Source organism: Strix uralensis, chromosome 20, assembly GCF_047716275.1.
Source record: "Strix uralensis isolate ZFMK-TIS-50842 chromosome 20, bStrUra1, whole genome shotgun sequence".
NCBI classification, from domain to species: Eukaryota; Metazoa; Chordata; class Aves; order Strigiformes; family Strigidae; genus Strix; species Strix uralensis.
In genome coordinates this window covers 2,156,928-2,174,322 of record NC_133991.1, presented here as the reverse complement: position 1 = coordinate 2,174,322, position 17,395 = coordinate 2,156,928, and the positions used below count along the sequence as shown (strand labels likewise).

General features: G+C 50.0%; 2 protein-coding genes across 8 annotated transcripts in view; one reads left to right on the top strand and one right to left on the bottom strand.

Moving 5' to 3' along the window:
- The window catches only part of LOC141952551 (S-adenosyl-L-methionine-dependent tRNA 4-demethylwyosine synthase TYW1-like), a 110,928-nt gene extending 100,351 nt beyond the window's left edge, over nt 1-10,577 (bottom strand). For 2 of the 7 annotated variants that reach the window (XM_074890135.1, XM_074890140.1), the window contains exons 1-7: nt 10,180-10,236; nt 8,901-9,049; nt 8,047-8,181; nt 7,380-7,481; nt 6,390-6,584; nt 5,302-5,583; nt 3,973-4,095 (exon numbers count right to left, since the gene is read on the bottom strand). In XM_074890135.1, coding sequence (XP_074746236.1) covers nt 3,973-4,095; nt 5,302-5,583; nt 6,390-6,584; nt 7,380-7,481; nt 8,047-8,181; nt 8,901-9,049; nt 10,180-10,231 — 1,038 coding nt within the window. In that variant the 5' untranslated portion in view covers nt 10,232-10,236. The other 5 variants (XM_074890136.1, XM_074890139.1, XM_074890137.1 and 2 more) reach the window with 5 other exon arrangements.
- Nucleotides 10,578-10,675: 98 nt separating this feature from the next.
- SBDS (SBDS ribosome maturation factor) lies at nt 10,676-14,542 on the top strand. The gene is made up of 5 exons (XM_074890013.1): nt 10,676-10,851; nt 11,286-11,415; nt 12,109-12,309; nt 12,892-13,056; nt 13,700-14,542. The coding sequence occupies exons 1-5, from the start codon at nt 10,724-10,726 to the stop codon at nt 13,826-13,828; spliced, it is 753 nt and encodes a 250-aa protein (XP_074746114.1). The 5' UTR covers nt 10,676-10,723; the 3' UTR covers nt 13,829-14,542.
- The last annotated feature ends 2,853 nt before the right edge of the window (nt 14,543-17,395 follow it).

The following is a 17,395-nucleotide window of genomic DNA, read 5'->3' as shown; positions in this document are numbered from 1 at the left end:
GGCACCACAGCCTTGGATCGTCAGGCACCTGAGAGAAGCAGCCTCAGACCTCCCCTGCCCTCCTTCACACCCTGGCTGTATCACACACTGGTGGGCTTTCATGCCCAGCAATCCCCTTCACAAAAGCACAGGCATCATCTGCACCCACAGAAAGGTTTCACTCCAGTTCAGGACCCTCATAAGCATCCCCCCCTGCAACTATAGCAGCAACATCCAAAAACTTAATTACTCTGAAAAAAAGGGCTGGATTTTAGCAGCTATGAAGTAGTCATCACCACACAGCATGACCTTTGGGAAACAACCAATTTTAGAATTTACCTTTGTATCACCCATCCTTTTATACAGCTGAATGATTTCCTGGTGCCACCCAACCTGCTGCCAATTTCTGTGCTCAGATCCAGTGCTCAGAAGGCACCACCATCACCTCGAACCGTGTACCTTCACCCTCAGAAGCTCTTTAAAAAGCCATCTCTTTTCCCAAGGAAGAGTAGGTAACAGCTACAGCTCTACCAGGAAGAGGTTCTGGCATTCACCTTGAACTCCTGAAGCCATCTGCCTGATCCAAACGACGGCAAGAACCCAGCACCTGTCTCAAGCCCTTTGACAGTTCTTTGTAAAGTGCAAGGAAGCAGAAGCATATGGGGAAAAAAGCTGTAAAACAAAACTCAGCCTTGATTTCCATCAAGTCAAACAACACGAGATGCATGCAAAATTAAATTAAGATCACCTGCAGAGATGGGGCAAACATTTATTAGACACACTCACCTCCACAGCCTCACTCTGCCATCCCATAAAAGGCAGGACAACGAGCAATTATGACTACCTGTGACTGCACATCTGCCTCATCTGCTAGTGATTCCCACAAGAGGCAACACGTGCCTGCAAAAGAGATCAAAGCTGGACCCTAAATCGTTTCAAACTGACCAGATTGCACAGGGCAGAACCTGCTATTGCATCTCCCACATGCGGAGGAGTTACACCGACACCTGCAAAACCCGTGCTGAAAACTGTCAGGCACATTTCAGATCCAGGTAACTCTGTGTATGAAGAAATGTCTGTGACATAACCCTGAAATGCACAAGTTTCCCTCAAACTCGCTAGCTTCTGTGTGGAGAGTTCAGATACTAAAACCCAAAGCACTTGCCTGTGCTGGTGGGAATTACTGCAAGACAACAGTTCACATCAGTGTAAAACAAAAGTGTCAGACTAATTTTACACAGTTCAACATTCTCCCAGAGAAAAAAAATGGCTAAAGAGACAACACAATTCATCTGAAAAAGAAAAATTCTCATGGCACAAACTCATAGCCACTAAAGTGAGGGTGTGACTTAAACCAAGATGCACTGCGTTTAAACAACTACATCTTCGCACCTGGGAGCGAGAGAGTCTGACCATGATAAATTACTTTCATAAATGCAGATCATCCTGGTCTTTCACATCAAATCTTCAGCATTTATTTTCATTATAGTAAATAACTGCACCTACGGATCATTTTACAATTCAAGTGTTTGCATAAACCTGTTACACGTCAGCGCACACATTCCCCAGAAGATTCACCACCAAGACAAAGTCATCCTTTCTCCCAGCTAATGACAGGGATAGCCATCAGGTCAGGCTCCCTCAGGAAATATTTACACAGCTGTATCCTGCCACCACTCTGGAAACGACACCCCCCTTCGAGAGAGCTGAGAGTTCACACCAAGTCACCGCTGAGGGCCCTTTCTCCATGCCCTGCTCTGATGGCAGGAGCATGGAACCAGAAACTGCAGCCAGGCAGATCAGCGAGAATAAAGGGGCCAGGAATGAGAACGACATCATTTAAGGTTTCAAAATTAAGCCAAAAACCTGGGACATGGCCATTGAACTGCGCTTCTGTACTCCTGGTGACAATGAAAGGCCGACCCACAGTTGTAGGGCCTCCTGTCTCACCAGCTGACAGCAGCTCATCTCCAGAAGGGCCAGGACACGTCCACGCACACCAAGAGTAGACTGCCAGTCCCACACCGACACTTGCACTCTGAGGATTTAACCCTTTGCAGAGGCAACAGGGCACCATTCAGCTGTCACAGCAGAACAACCATTTGGCATCTCCTCCGAGGAAAAGGCAGCAGATCAAAAACTGCAGCTCCCAGCTCCAGCTGAGCATCTGTGCGCAGACAGAAGCTGTCCTTCCGATCAGAGGGGCGACTTCGGCCAGAGCCACGAGAGCCTGATCCACACAGAGATACTTGTACTACTGCAGTAACTCGTGCATACAACACACGGGCCTCTTGCTGCCCAAGCAGAGGAAGGAGAAAGGAGAAAGTTTGAATGATGCATCAAAGTCACAGACAGCAATGAATTGTCACTGCCTACGTACAAAACCACACCACACTGACTTCAGCCGTGCTCAGGACCAGAACAACCAGCATAAAGTATTTTATTGCTGTGCTCACTTTCTATTCATCAACTGGACTACAATATGTGGTTTTCCTGGTTTACACTACCCTTTGATCATAGTGTTGCCATATTTCAGTCAGTGAAAACTCAAAGCCTAATTTTTTGTAAAATTGCTGGAGGACACCACCTCCCCTCCCGAGTCTAAATCCCCTCCCAGGGCGTGCGGCTTCAGAAAACGCAGTTCCCTGTTTGTCGGTGACCTCCAGTGGTGAGCACATGGAGGAGAGGAGGAGGAAGAACACAGCACAGTTACACGGGGAGACAGATTCGTCCTGCCCTCCAAAGGAAAGCCAAACGCTTCATCCCTCCTTCTCTTGCAAGCTGCAGTGCACAAGTCCAGGCAAGCACAGGGACAGGAGCTCTCACACAGCACTCTGCCGTGCCCCCAAGGCAGGGGGGCTGCTCTGAGTTTGTTAGAAGCAGCAGGAGGTATTTTGCCTCCTTCCCCCTCCCCAAGGTGAGGAACAGAGATCCCCACACACCCTTTGTGGCCTCCTCCCCTCCTAAGCACACAGCCACCTGTGACCTAAGGCCTGGCTTGCTGTGGCCCCACGGCTCAGACCGCCAAGGAAATGGTTCAGTTTCAGGAAAGAGCTGTGAGAAGCCCACACGGTGGGGGCACGCAGGATGAGGAAGGTGTAATTACAGACAGAGGTAGGTCTGTGGAGAGGGGGATGGAGAGCAGCTCAAGGGTTCACGAGGAAAGCCACCACCATGGAAAGATTGCTGAGGGGGAAACAGAGTCAGCAGATGGCAACTGGGAACATCCCAGTCCCACCGGGGGCCAGCCCCTCCCAGCCCACTGCTAACGGCTTGGCCAGCAAAGGGTGGGGAGCACACTAAGGCTGAGCCTAGTAGCTGTTGATATCCTCACTCCTTTGGGTGTGCTAACCAAATAAAGGAGTTCGATGCAGACTGAGCACAGAAAAAGAGACACGAACAGAACCGCACAGGAACAGAGATAGTAACACCCTGAAACAAAGCAGGAGTTATGGCTGGCTGACAGGCTCAGCACAAGCCAGGCCAAGCTCGCTGGCTTGCTCTGCAAGCACAGCACCTCCTCCTAGGGCAGCAGTGAGCAAGACACAGAAGGTCTTGCAGCACTGTGTTACTGCTCCACCTGCAGCTTTGCTCCCCGTCACGACGTGCCAGCACAGCACACGCCAGCATTTCAGCTGACAGACCCACCGGCAGATACAGGATCAGGATTTGAGTTTAGACCCTGGCCTGTGGATCGCAGTGGCAGAGATGTACATTCAGATCTCAACGTTAGCTGCAGAAGTAATTTCTCCTCAGACTGGAAATAACAGGTTACATCGCAGCAACTGCCTGGTGAACAAGTCAGTCAACCAGTAACTACATCCAACATACCTCCAAGTATGTTCTTTTTTGGGACAGATTCTCCAACAGCTCATATTTTACTCTCCCTCTAACTAGACCCTACAGATTCAAATCGAGCAGGCAATATTTTAATCAACTCAACTGATCACTGACAAAGACCTGACAGTTCTATACTCGCTCTAACAGTAGTACCTTTGCTTTCTTCATGTGGCTCATGATATTGCCGAGATCTTCAACATCAACAACAGAATTTGTGCCTCCAGCTTCCTCAGCATCAGCCTCCTCCTCACTGCTGGTTTCAAACAACTCCTCTGCCTATAAGAGATCAGAGAAAAAAATAAATCAGGAATGTATCTGAATGTTAAACATAAGACCTTATGTACGCCAACCAGTGAAATCAGCTCCCACAATCAGTGAAGACCACTGAAAAACAACAAACAGTCTACCAATAACCTGTGTAATGTATGAGATGCATTTAAACTTGGGGCTTTTATCAGTGTGTATTTTTAAGAGTTTAGTAGCACACAGAGCACCTGAAACCCAGCCCAGACAGCCTGCCTCCAGATTGCTCTATTTTCCTCCTGGGTCCACCTGATCACATGAGAAGCGACACAGAGGAGTCCAGCTCCTGGTGTGTACGATGAGGATCTGGAAGCCTAAACCCCTTGAACTCCTCCCAAGTGCCCCTGTCTGAACCAACAGGGAGGGAGAGATCTGCTCTCCAAGCCAAACTCTTCACAGAGCAGTCTCCCTTTCTGCACACAGCCAGGGTACAGCACAACAGCACTGGTGTAAGAGCAAGATTGATTCCTCTTCTTCCTGCAGCAGCCAGAATTCTCAAACCCACTCAGCCAGAACAGCCCCCGTTTTCCTACAAAATTCAACACGGCCATAGCAATCACTTCCAACCCACAGTAAATGGCTGGCAGGGAGGCCACAGCAGCTCTGGGTCTTGCACCGTAAAGCAGGAAAGAGGATTTCTTATTCAAAACCTCCAATCAGACACTCCAGAAGACACACTAGTGATTACAGGCAGACACATTCAGAGGAAATACAGGACTTGCTCAGACAACACTTCCCCAACTGCCTTTGGGAAAACCCTGGGATGCAGGCAAAGCACCTCAGCTTCAGCAAGCTGAAGTGGAAACAGCTTAACTGCTCACAGGGAACTAAATGTTGCACTTGACCAGGAGACAAAACAAAGACTCTGAAGAGAACCCAGACTGGCTCCCTGGAGCATCTGTCACAACATACACCTCCCCCTACTCAAGAGGAAGGCTCCCTCATCACAGAAATGCCACCTAGCCTAGGTCCATCAGGAAGTCTTTGGTCCTTCTTTTGGGATGGTTTATTCTACTTGTTAGCTGCCCTGAGATCTCATCCCTCTTCCCCCTCTGCTCCAGCACAGAGAAGTATCAAGCTCCCACAGCACCCCTCGGGGCTTTAGGAGGAAGAAGAAAAGTCAAAGATGCTCCAAGGGGCACTAAACCAGAAATAAGGTCCCATGGATTTTGGATCTACCTCAGTATTCTCATATTCTGATGCCCTCTGCTCACGTTCTGAGCTCTCCTTGCTCTGCTTCTCCGGAGATTTGCACTTCCCTTTCTTGCACTTCCCACTGCAGGGCTTCTTTTCTCCTCTGCAGAGCATCTGGAGCCGACTGAGGAACTTGGCTTTCCAGGCTTCAAAGTCAGCCTCGATGCTGCCATGCTTGCTCTGGGCCACGTTGCAGTCCCCCTCGGCCCGAGTCATGATACGGCGGGCACTGAGCATCCACAGCCACCTGTCAATATTTCTTCCAACCTAGAACAGGATGAAAGGGAGAGGGAGATCAAATGGAGCCCAAGCTGAACAAAGCAGGCAACTAAGAAAGCACGGACCAAGCCTGGAAATAGAGCTGGTGAGCTGCACAGGACTGTGAGGCAGGGACTTGTGGAGTTCTCTCACCCGCTGACTCAGGGCAGGCTGAACACCACCACACCCCCTCAGGCTCCCAGCTGAAAATACCTCTGCTCTCACACTGATGTGGGAAGAGATGAGCTCTGGGAACAAGCTGCTTTGGGCAATGCTTGTGGGTCAGAATGGCCACACTGTAACACATTTCGTGTCACCAGGTTATGCTTGTATAGCTGGGCCCACAAGTCATGCCATTTTTCTGACTGAGATAGAAGTAATTACCAGGCTAAGATACTGTCACACTTTACACCAGGAAATACAGCTAAAATCCACACAATACAGCAAAGTACCTAAGTTTGAGAAAAGCCCTCTAAACAAGAATGCAGCAAGTGACAGGGTTTATAGCACTGTGCCCTCCTGCACCAACAGGAAGCTTTCAAAGCTGGGAAATTAACTGGGTAAGGGTTTACCAAATACACGACCACATCTCCCAGATTAACACAATGCTTATGGGACTCCTCTCCCATGCAAAAAGGAAGCACAACTGCTTCAAAGCCACATTTCCCGTGCCCTAAACCCAGTCCCTAATCAACTCCGCACAACAGCTGCAATTCTCACACAAACTACCAGTATCATTCGGTTTTGTAGCGTTTAAGAAAGCTCAGCCTTTCCGAGGAGCAGGACTCAAAGGCAGGTGCACAGGAGATACTTACTGTGTTGTAATGATCAACATAAACTGAGTTTCCCAAGCCAAACACAGCGTATCTCAGGCCTTTCAGGTACATGTTCCCAAAGCGGAAATCATTCGCAGCCTCTTCTAACCACTTGCAGAACCACGCTGCGCTCTCGGTTGGCTGTCCATCTGTGTATGTAGCTACCAAGAACACACAGATGTTCCTGCTGCTTGTCTAAGAATAGAAACAGGACAGAATAGAAGAGATCACTGTGTTTTTCAGAACACTTGACATCAGGAAGAGAGTTGTAATACATGGACAGTTGGAAGAAGTCAAAAGGTGAGATTTTTTGCTAAGTGGGTTAATAGCCTTTGGTGTGGGATGCTGCAGGTGATAATCCCAACGGCGGTGAACGGCCATCCTCCCTGCAAGGCCATCTGAAACCAGCCCAGAGAGACCAAGCTGTCGTTCCCCTACTTAACAGGGACAGTGGTAAAACAGAACAGGACATCTACCCTCCCCACCCCAATCAACCGCTTCTTGAACAGACTCTTGCAGCAATAAAATCCCCCCTGGATTCAAAAAGCAGCTATCAATATTCACAGGAGAAAAATCCATCAAGGATTATTCATTATAAGTACACCTCACAAGAAGTTTAGGTCTATGAAGGCTGCAGAGTACCACCACCTACTTCTTCTGGTTTAAACCCCTCCCAGGCGTACACTGTCAGAGACAGAACCTGGTGCTGCCACTCTCACATAACTCACACCTGAGCTACAGAATTAGCAAATACAAAGTCACTCTCAGCATCAAAATATTCTACACGATCATTTCCTAGGAATTTCCAAAATTTAGGTCTTCTCTGCTGAGGGTCGATGGGCTATACTTGCTTATGTAGAAAGGAAGCAATTTTCCACACACAGCTTTGGGGATTTCCAGGATAACAGGAGAGAAGTACAAGAGGAAAACAGCCTCCACCTTCCCAGAAAAGAGACTCGTATTTATGATTCGTGTTTGTGACGTACCTACCTCCTCTGATAGACAGTCATCTGGATCACAGTCTCCCATGCTAATGACTTCCACAGGCAAATTAAGGGAAACAACTGCTTCAGCCAGACTTTTGGCAAATCTCTGGGAAAAGAAATTAGAAAGTTATCAATTACTTCAACACAACTATTGTAAGGGTCAAACAAGCCCTGCTATGTCCAGTCACAAGACTCCTCCCAGCACAGAAAGAACAATGGCACAAGAGAACTGGACACTGGACCTATAATTTAATTCATAATAATTTCATTATAAGTTTTAAAAGTAAAGCATACTGGCTGAAAAGAGACTTACATTAATTTTAATGACTAATGATTTTATGTTTGCACACACAAATCAAATTTGAGAAAACACCTAAAACAACACTCCTCTCTAGGAGACCTGCTAGCGAATTAAAGAGTATATTGAAAGAGTAAACGTTACACTTCATAATCAATGTTTCTATTGCATGCCCCACTTCAAGGGAGTAGAATTGTTATTTTCATATAATTTTCACTTATCTTCCATGTTGGGCAATGACTTCTAATAAGCTAATGAACTTTCTGATGAACTGCCGTATTTTTTACACAGTGCGTTTCTAAGGCAAGAAAGGTACTTGAATCTCAGCAATATTTGAAATCAACTTCATGTATGTGAAAAAAGTAACTTATACCTTCGCCGTGCCAGTCTGAGACCCATAGAAAACCTTTACCCCGGCAACGCAGACCTCCTTTGCCTGCAAGGTGGCATGTCCATTTACTAGTTTGTCTTCTTCCGAAGCAGCAGGATTCCCATGGGATTTTTCACCCTAGGAAACAAGTGTTGTGTCACATTCAATCCCTTTCCAAAGGGATGTTAACCCCATTTTCCCAAAAGCATTTAGAACTCAAATCCTGTTGACCAGACTCTCAGCATTACACAAATGCAACAGTCAAAGCATTTTAGCTTCTCTCACTCCTAGAGGAACACACAGGTAACTCTTTCTCTGAACCAGGCCACGCTACAACACACTCATCCCCCACACCAGGGAGATAACAGGATCCAGCTGAACCCAAGAACCTCCCAGCTCATGCAGCAGAACTTCACTCACCTGCACGAGTTGGTTTTCAGCTCCTGCATCACCTAATCCCACTCCCATCCTAAAACCAGTCCAACCTTGTCATTAACATCCCTGGAAACACGAACATGAAAACACTGGGCACAAGCAGAGTGATTTACTTCAAGTGACAGAGCAACCCAGGCTTACACATTCTCTCCGTAACAAAGTGAGAAGTGTTGAGCTGAGATCTGCTCTAACGTCAGAGCAACGAGGGTGTTCAGTTACCAGCAAGCATAAAACAGTCCAGACTGTGGATGATAACCATCAGATGAACTAAACTACCTTTGGGATTTGCAACAACCTAAACGGGTCCACAGCGAAGCAGCACATCTCACTGCACCAGGGGGTACCTTTACCCAGCAACTACTCACTTTCACACACAGATTTTTGGGCTCTTCTCAGACAAACACGCTTACATGTCCAGTTACCTTCTTTTTGGTTTTGGTCGTCGTCAACTGAATGACGATCCAAATGCTGATCCCAAAAGCAGCAGCAGAATAGATGTAAAATCTCTGCAGCCATAAGGACACCAGGCAAGTATAGAAGAAGTTCCACATATCCATTGAGACACCTAAACCTAGGATAAATCACAGCTTTAGCAAGAGCAGATTTCTACAGGATTTACAACAAGGACACAAAACATAATCATACAGTACCCACAGCCTCAGGCCATTATTTATTCCTCAGGCTCTACAGAGAACAGCTTTTGGCTAAAGACAAGACACTACAACCGAATCAAGGAGCCTTCACCTCCTCAGAGGTGTGACAGCTGAGTTCCACCTCTGTAGCCAAGCTAACATTTTAGACTGTCAAATGGAAACCCTGTTTTTTTCTTAGATAGGGCAGGTTCTGTTATAAGGAAAGGCTTGTGCCGTGCAAGTGTCTGAAAGTAAAAAGCCCTGTAAAACGTCCCCTGTATCATACTGGCCTTAGTTTTGCACAGACCTGACGTGCAGATCTCTGGGGCTAGAAAGCTCCATTTCAAAGGGGAAATCCTCTCCACAGAGCTTCCTGCTGAGCACAGCCCTGGCTCATACACATTAGACACCACACTGATTACAGCAGCTTTGACCCAGAGTTTCAAGGCCAGGCTGAAACCCGCGTTCAAGTGGAAGCACTTCTCCAGAATTCTATCATGTGAGCGAGGTTTAATTCAGAACAACAGAGATTTTTCAAGTTGGTTCAGAACATTCAGGGTACACAGGGGAGCATGCTGACGCGGTGCCTGTGATTACTTATTTCATGTGAAACGTTCAGCAGCTTAAATAAGGCTCGTTCATGACACTTAGTGACTGAGAAACACAGATGACACCCTCCCACTGACATCTGCAGTTCTCCTGGATCTTGTTTGTGCCGACACCAGACAAGAGCACAGAAACCGAGTATTTCCAAGAGGCAGCAAACTTTAACTTCCTTCTCCCCTGGGCCGTCACTTACAGCACCAGATCAAAAGCTTGAGAGGATGCCCCCGACCCCTCCACCACAAACACTGAACCCCCCGAAGACAAGAGCTGAGCGCTGGCCGCTGTGCCAGCACCCCCCTGCTGCCGGCCCACGCAAGCAGCGAACCCCTCGGGGGGGGTCCAGAGAGCGGCAGCAGCCCCGGGACTCCGCTCCACCGCCCCCCCCGGACCTCCCCCTGCAATCACCACGCGGCACTCACCCCCCCAGGCCTGACCGCCCCTGGAGCTGCCCCCCACCCCTCACCTCTGTGCCCAGCCCAGCACCTGCCAGTCTGCACCCTCCGAGCCCGCCCCATTTCATTCTTCCTCCGCGCTCGCCTCCACCACGTTCCCCCCCTCCGGCACGAGCCCTCACACTCACCCCCCGCGGCCCCTCTGCCCCCGCCATTACCCACCTCCCAGCTCTCTCCGCCGGCACAGACACCCCCATCTGTGACACCCCCTGCACACACCCCCCGCATTGTGGTTCCTCTCACAGACACCCCCCCTCCCCTCGCCGTTATTACCCCTCATAAACACACTCCCGCTGCCCTCGCCGTTATTACCCCCCCCCACACACACACACTCACCCCCCCGCCCAGGCGCCCCGGCCCGCAGCCCTCACCGAGGGAGCCCCACGGCCATAGGTTCCCCCCCGCCGGCCGCTCCGTTTCCCTCCGGACGTCTTTCACTGCCGCCACGCAGGGCGGGGCTAGGCCTAGCGCCGGCCAATGGGGTGGCAGCGCGGGGCGGCCCCGCCCCCCGCCGCCGCCGCCGCCGCCGCCGCCGCCGCCGCCGCCATCGCCATCATGTCCATCTTCACCCCCACCAACCAGATCCGCCTCACCAACGTGGCCGTGGTGCGGGCGCGGCGCGGCGGGAAGCGCTTCGAGATCGCCTGTTACCGCAACAAGGTCATGGGATGGCGCAGCGGGGCGTGAGTGACGGGCCGGCACCGCCGGGGGCTGCCCGAGGGCGGCCGGGGGGGGGAGGCCGGGAGGGACCCGGCTGTGGCGGCGGGAGGTCAGGGGGGGACCCGGCTGTGGCGGGGGGTGCCCCGGCTGTGGAGGACGCCGGGGAGCAGGAGCCCCGCGTCGGGCCCGGCCGTGGAGCCGGGGAGCTGGCGCGGCACCCGGCTGTGCAGCCCGGGGGGTCGGTGCGGCCCCTGTGGAACCGGGAGCGGGGAGCGGCCCGCGGCGCTGGGCGGTTCCCCTGCCCTGCCCTGGGCAGCGACATCCCGGGAGCAGAAGGCTCCGGGCTCCCCTGACGCAGCCCTTGGCGGCAGCAGCGCTCGTTTCTCCTCGCCCCGAGCTCGCGGCTCTTCGGTGCGTCGCTGCCTTCCCAAGTTTCTGAGCCTGTCCCGATCTCTAGCGAGAAAGATCTCGACGAGGTCCTGCAGACGCACACGGTGTTTGTCAACGTTTCCAAAGGCCAGGTGGCAAAGAAGGAGGATCTGGTCCAAGCGTTTGGGACGGATGACCAAACAGAAATCTGTAAGATGGTGGGTCTCACACAGTTTGCTTTCTAAAAGCCGGGAGGAAGCTTTCCGTGTGTTTTCTGTAAGGGGCGCGCAGACTCGGTCGGTGGGTTTGTTACTGGGAAGTTGCTGTAGAAGGCGAGTGCTGCTGTGGGCGACAGGGTTGTTTCTTTGTTAAGAAATGGGCAGCCAGGAGGGTACGTCTGTGGTACAGGCTCAAACTGTACAGATGCGCCTGGCTGAGGAGAGCTGGCAGTGTTCTGTGTAACGTCCAGCTTCACGCACTGGCGGCTGTGGAGACGGAAAAAAGTTCAACAGCGCTGAAGAGTTTCTCACCTGAGATATATTATCAAGGAGGCAGCGAAAGGAAGGGGCCAGTTGCTCACTTGAGGCAGTTCAGTTCAGTGTTCAGAACAGATGGGACTTAGTCCTTCCCGGTGGGATGTGCGCTGTGGGCCTGTGGGTGATGAGCATCCAAGTAAATCTGCGCTTGTCTTTTTGTAGTTCAGAGCTTCTGTGGTGGGTTTCTTGTCTGAAATCTTTCCAGCGTTGTCTGTGGTGATGATGTACGTTATTAATACCGTTATTCTTTTTCTGCCCTTCACGTCTAACCAAACCCTTCAAGCAACTGTTAAATTTGACGAGGGTACTGGAGTTTTTGCTCTTTAGTCAAATGTGTGATGTTTATCAACTGGTTTCTTCCTTCTGACTGTACAGATTTTATCGAAAGGGGAGCTGCAGGTATCGGACAAAGAACGACACACACAGCTGGAGCAGATGTTCAGAGACATCGCGACTATTGTGGCTGACAAATGTGTGAATCCTGAAACAAAGAGGCCGTACACAGTAATCCTTATAGAAAGAGCCATGAAGGATATTCACTATTCTGTCAAACCACACAAGAGCACGAAGCAGCAGGTCAGTTTTGTTGCAAAATGAGCTTCTGCTCAGAGGTGTTGTCTCTAAGGGTAGTTTCTCTCTTGGCAGTCGCAGAGGGAACAACAAAGCCTTGTGGTCTAAAGCCCACAGAGTGATTACTCAGGCGGTTGGCAGTTAAAGGCTGGGTACAAACAGCTTCTGAAACTCACGAGCTTTGTTTTCCAACAGTTCAGGGAAGGGAGAAAGAAAGAAATGAATTAAAGCAGCAACGCTGGTCCGCGTGGAACAGAAATACAAGTTTTATCATTTATTTCAATTGAGGTAGTAGATCAGGCTTTGCACCTGAGCCGCGTGGGTTTGTGTTGTTTTGCGGCGTAACTGCTATTTAACATTATTTCAGACAGGTTGTTGAAGTATTGGGAATGATCACAAGCAGCAAGAACTCTGCCTTTTTTTGGTTAATCTGTCAAAACAGCGTAATGGCAAACTCCCTGCATCAGAGAGGTGGTGATCAGGACTGAGAGATGTGTCTGAAGCTACTGCAGAGGCTTTGAGATGTTGATCTGTGTGGTGTTTTTCAAGCAGGTGTGTGAATGCTCTTTGTTCTTGATGTCTTTGCAGGCCCTGGAAGTGATCAGGCAGTTAAAGGAGACCATGCAAATTGAACGTGCTCACATGAGGCTGCGATTTATTCTTCCAGCAAAGGAGGGCAAGAAACTGAAAGAGAAGCTCAAGCCACTGATTAAAGTTATTGAGAGCGAAGACTTCCATGAGCAGTTGGAAATTGTAAGCAATGCAGCAGTCCGTGGGTTTCATGCTTGGTTTGGCTACTGCTGTACAGATTACTAGAAGATGAATTCATATGTGGAAGATGTTTGGATAAACTGCAGGTTTACCAGGGATTCTAAATCAGAGGTGTAGTTTGCAGTTGCTGATTTCACGCAGTGCTAGTGATGGAAGCTTGGAAGTAGCTTCCTCCGTTATACAGAGACGCTGCTTCAAGCTGAGGAGAAGCACAGTGTCATTTCTCCTAGCAGTGATGATCCTACAACAGTGACAAGTTTCTCTGCTTATACAGAATGTTACTGTTACTTATTTGGTGGGTCAGGCCTGTATTTTGACAGTGGTTAATGAGTTTTTTAAAACATAGTCTATGGGCGAGCAATCTTTGGTGTTAGTAGAAATCTTCCTGAGAACAGATTAGAATCTAGCAATGCCACTGTCAAAAGACACGTCCAGCACGGCTAAACGAAACTGCAGAACTTCTGTGGAAAGATTACTTATTTTGAAGTAGCTTATCAACTCTGCCAAGTCCTTCTCAGTAACCAAACAATGTGTTTTTTTTAATGAAAATTAATGTTAGCCCTTGAGCAGGGGCTGCTGAAAATCAAGGATTACTGCTTGACTTCTGAAATGTGGAACGTTTCAGGTGTGCCTTATTGACCCCGGCTGCTTCAGAGAGATTGATGAGCTGATCCGGAGTGGGACCAAAGGGAAAGGAACACTGGAAGTGCTCAGTCTGAAAGACGTGGAGGAAGGAGATGAAAAGCTTGAGTAATTAAAACCTTCCCGCAGCGGTTCTACTTCAACACCGTGCTACGAACTGACTGGCATCAGCCACTCTTCTGTTAGGCCTTTGTGTTTTTTCCAATCTCTTGCTGCCAGATATGTTCTGACACTAATCCTTTGGGACTTTTCCATGCAGTGTGGGTTTTTGTATCATTTTACACTTGCTTGGTTTACAAATGCATTTGGCTGCAGGAACATTCTGTGTCAGAGTTGCCCGGATGAGGATTGAGTTAGGGCGTGATACGGAGGTCACTCTGGCGTCGGTTTGCTTTAAGGCTTGTTCTTGGAGAGGGTCTGACTGATCCAGTGCCAATTGTTTTTACTGTAAGTTGTCAGCGTTGAGTGGAAGGTTGCAGAGGGCACGGAGAGGTGGGTTTTGTACGTCAGGGGAAGAACCTTAAGCAAGGAGAGCTGCATTTTCCCTTCTAAACAGGTGCCAAGTGTGGATCCTGTCTAAAAACCAGTCTCTTGGCAGCATGAAAACTGACTTAGACTTCCGTAATTGGCTGCTTGATAATTAGAGTGCTTTAAAGGACCACTCTAAAAGGTTTCCTTCACTGGATATAACAGCACTTGCTGACATAGGAAAAATGTTCTGCAAATAACTTATTTGTAACATATATTTAGCTACATTAATAAAAAGGAGTTATCATCTATCTATATATGATAGGTATGAGAGAAATAAAATAATTATTTGTGTTAATAGTGTAGGAGGTGTCTCTGGCCGTGGCGATGCTTTTTGCAGGCTGAAGGGGCAGCCTGTGCTTGTGAGCTGTTCTCGTTCACGTGCTAAAATGAATGTGGAACGGGCAGTGGTGGCCTCTGGCCATGGAGCTGGACGGGCTTTTGTTGGGCTGTAATTCCCTGGCGCTACCTGTTTGTATGTGCCCCTTTTCTCTGCAGTGCGATAGAGAACAGTTCTGGCAGCTCTCCTTTGTCCTCTGTCTTTTTATGCTGCTTTCTGAGCCGTGCACAGAATTTCCAGCCAGCTCCTGAGGCACACGGCATCTACTTCCTAATAATTCAGTTCAATCTTTTTTCAGCTGTGTTAAACAAATGCTTTTATCTTGAAGTTGTGTATCTCGAAGAAGAGGGGAAGGGAGGACAACTGGAGGAGATCCTAAAAAGGCAGGCCAGCAGGCAAAGCGTGTTTGCTGGGGTGACTAAAAGCTGAACCAGGAGGAACTGAAGGAGCCTTCAGCATCATGAACCTGTTTGCACCCTGACAGGACGCAGCGAGGCAGGAGCTGCCGGCCAGCCCCTGACTAGATCTCTCCCCCCGATGAGCCTGTGCTGTGTTCCTTGTTTGCTGTTGCCTTTTAGAGGGCATGACTCTCTTATATGACAATTAAAGTGAGCTCTGCTTTATGCTCTCGACATGACCTTTTCCTTTGCACCATCCACAAGGTGTGAATTTCCTAGAATGGAATCAGGGAGAGTTGAAGTCAGCTGGAGGAGGAAAGGTTTGATATGTCAGGTGCAGAGGGCTTGTGGGACTCGATCCTTAGTCCAAGGCTTCCTTTTGGAAGCTGATTTCTGCAGCAGTTTATTGACATGAACTTGTGCAAGGTTGGGTTAAAGCTCTTTAGTGCTATTTTGGAAAGACTCGCCCCTGTGGAGTCTGAGTTTCACTGAGGTCCAGTGAAATGGAGACTCTCAAGCCATGCTATCCATTTTGAAATGCTTTCTCTTGCCCCCAAGCTAATCTTGCATGGTGTTTAAATGGAACGTTTAGTGGCCCACTGACTATATTTGCCATGTGGATGCAGCCTCAGCACGGAGACCTCTCCGTACATGGACGGATTGGCAAGATTCCTCGTGTGTACAAACCATTATCTGCTTGTTTTTCAAAAAGCCATGTCTTCATGCAGACTGGAGATGACAATGTTGGTATTTAGCTTGTCACTGGCAATTAGCACTAACATGCAATTCCTCAATCTGCAACTGAGACTGGGTGGGAGCCTCAGCTGATATTGGGTCAGTAATACTCGATTTCACAATCCTGTCGTTCCCTTTGTTTCTGTGTTCAGCACCTGGAGCACAACAGGGTGGCTGCAGGTTGAAGATCTTGAATTACATAAACTTAATCTCAGCTGGTTTGCGAGCGTGGTGCTAGGAAGGCAGTTTCATCTAAAGCCTTTTCCTGCAAATCAAACGTTCGGGATTTTCTCCGGCAGAGGGAGCTTGGTTTGATTGATCACTAAACACAGACACTCTTGCATTTCCTGTCCTATTTGCAGTTCACAAGAATGTACGGGGCGCATCAAAATAAACGTCAGTGCTGGCAGCTGGTTTGCTCTTGCCCGTTTCAACCGGAGCGTAACTCCCTGCACCACCGTTTCCTGACTGATGCGCTGACATTTCCAAAGGTGCGTATCCAGGGAGATGCCTCTGGGCATTTGAAACAAGCTGGCAGCTCCCAGGAGAGCGCCGCTGCTGTGTTTGGATACAGGTGTGCAGCTGTTTTCCCTGAAATCGTCCTCACCCTGTTTCTGGTGGGGTTTGGGGGGCTCCCCCGGCTGGGCGGGTTGCAGCTGCCGTAGCCACGGCGATGGGAAGGCGAGCGGGGATCTCCCCTGCCCGCCCTGCCTTCGGCTGCTCCGGAGAGCTCGGGAACTGATTCTGAGTTCACCTGTTCCATGCCCCAGCGACGGTTCCCCGGGAGCGGGTTTTGTCTCCCTGTCCCCCGAGGCTGTCCCCATCTGTGTCACTGCCCTGCAGAGCACTGCGTTGTGTCTGTGTCCCCCCAGGGTGTCCCCATCTGTGTCACTTCCCAGCAAAGCACCATTGCGTGGTGTCCCTGGGACGAGTCCTGGCCCACACCCCTGGCCAGTGGCTGCAGGGCATCCATGGGGAGATGGACCCGACCCCCGCCCTTACCTCCTTGCTCCCCCCCACCCCAAGTATGGGGAAAGATGAAAGGGGACAGTGAGGCTGCAGGTGGAGGCAGAACTGGGAGCAGTGGGATCACTGGAGCTCACTGGCGTGGGGACTCCTCCTCTCTCTGGCAGGGCCACCCGAGTGGGGTCACCCCTGGGCGAGGGGGTTTGCGTGCGGGCGGCTTCACTGACGGGGGCTGCATCTGGCTGAGGCTCAGAGGGGGTGCTGCAGGGTGCTGGGGCAGCCTCTGGCATGTGCCACCTGTGTCCCCGTGCCAGCCGGGGGGTCCCTTGGCTCCCGTGGGCAGGGCCCTGCAGGGTGCATTAGCGCTTTCCTTTTTTTAATCTTGCTATTTTCTTACAGAAGTACCTACCTTCGCATGACGGTCATAGAGGCATTTATTAAAGGATAAGCAGAGTATAGGTTTATAAATTCTTATAGAGCTAGTGGAAATATTTTTATCCCTCCACAACTGTTCTCAATAAATACGGCTGACCCAGCTTGTCTGCAGTCCTGAGTCACTTCCACACGGGCAGCGAGCACCCACGTCCCCGGGCAGGCGAGGACGGGGGCTGGCGGTCACCAGCCCCGGGGCCTCTTGCTCCTGGTTCCTGGCAAAAGCTCAAAATGGACATTGAGGGGCTCCCAGCTTGGGGTGGGGGGGGGGGAGAGCCCC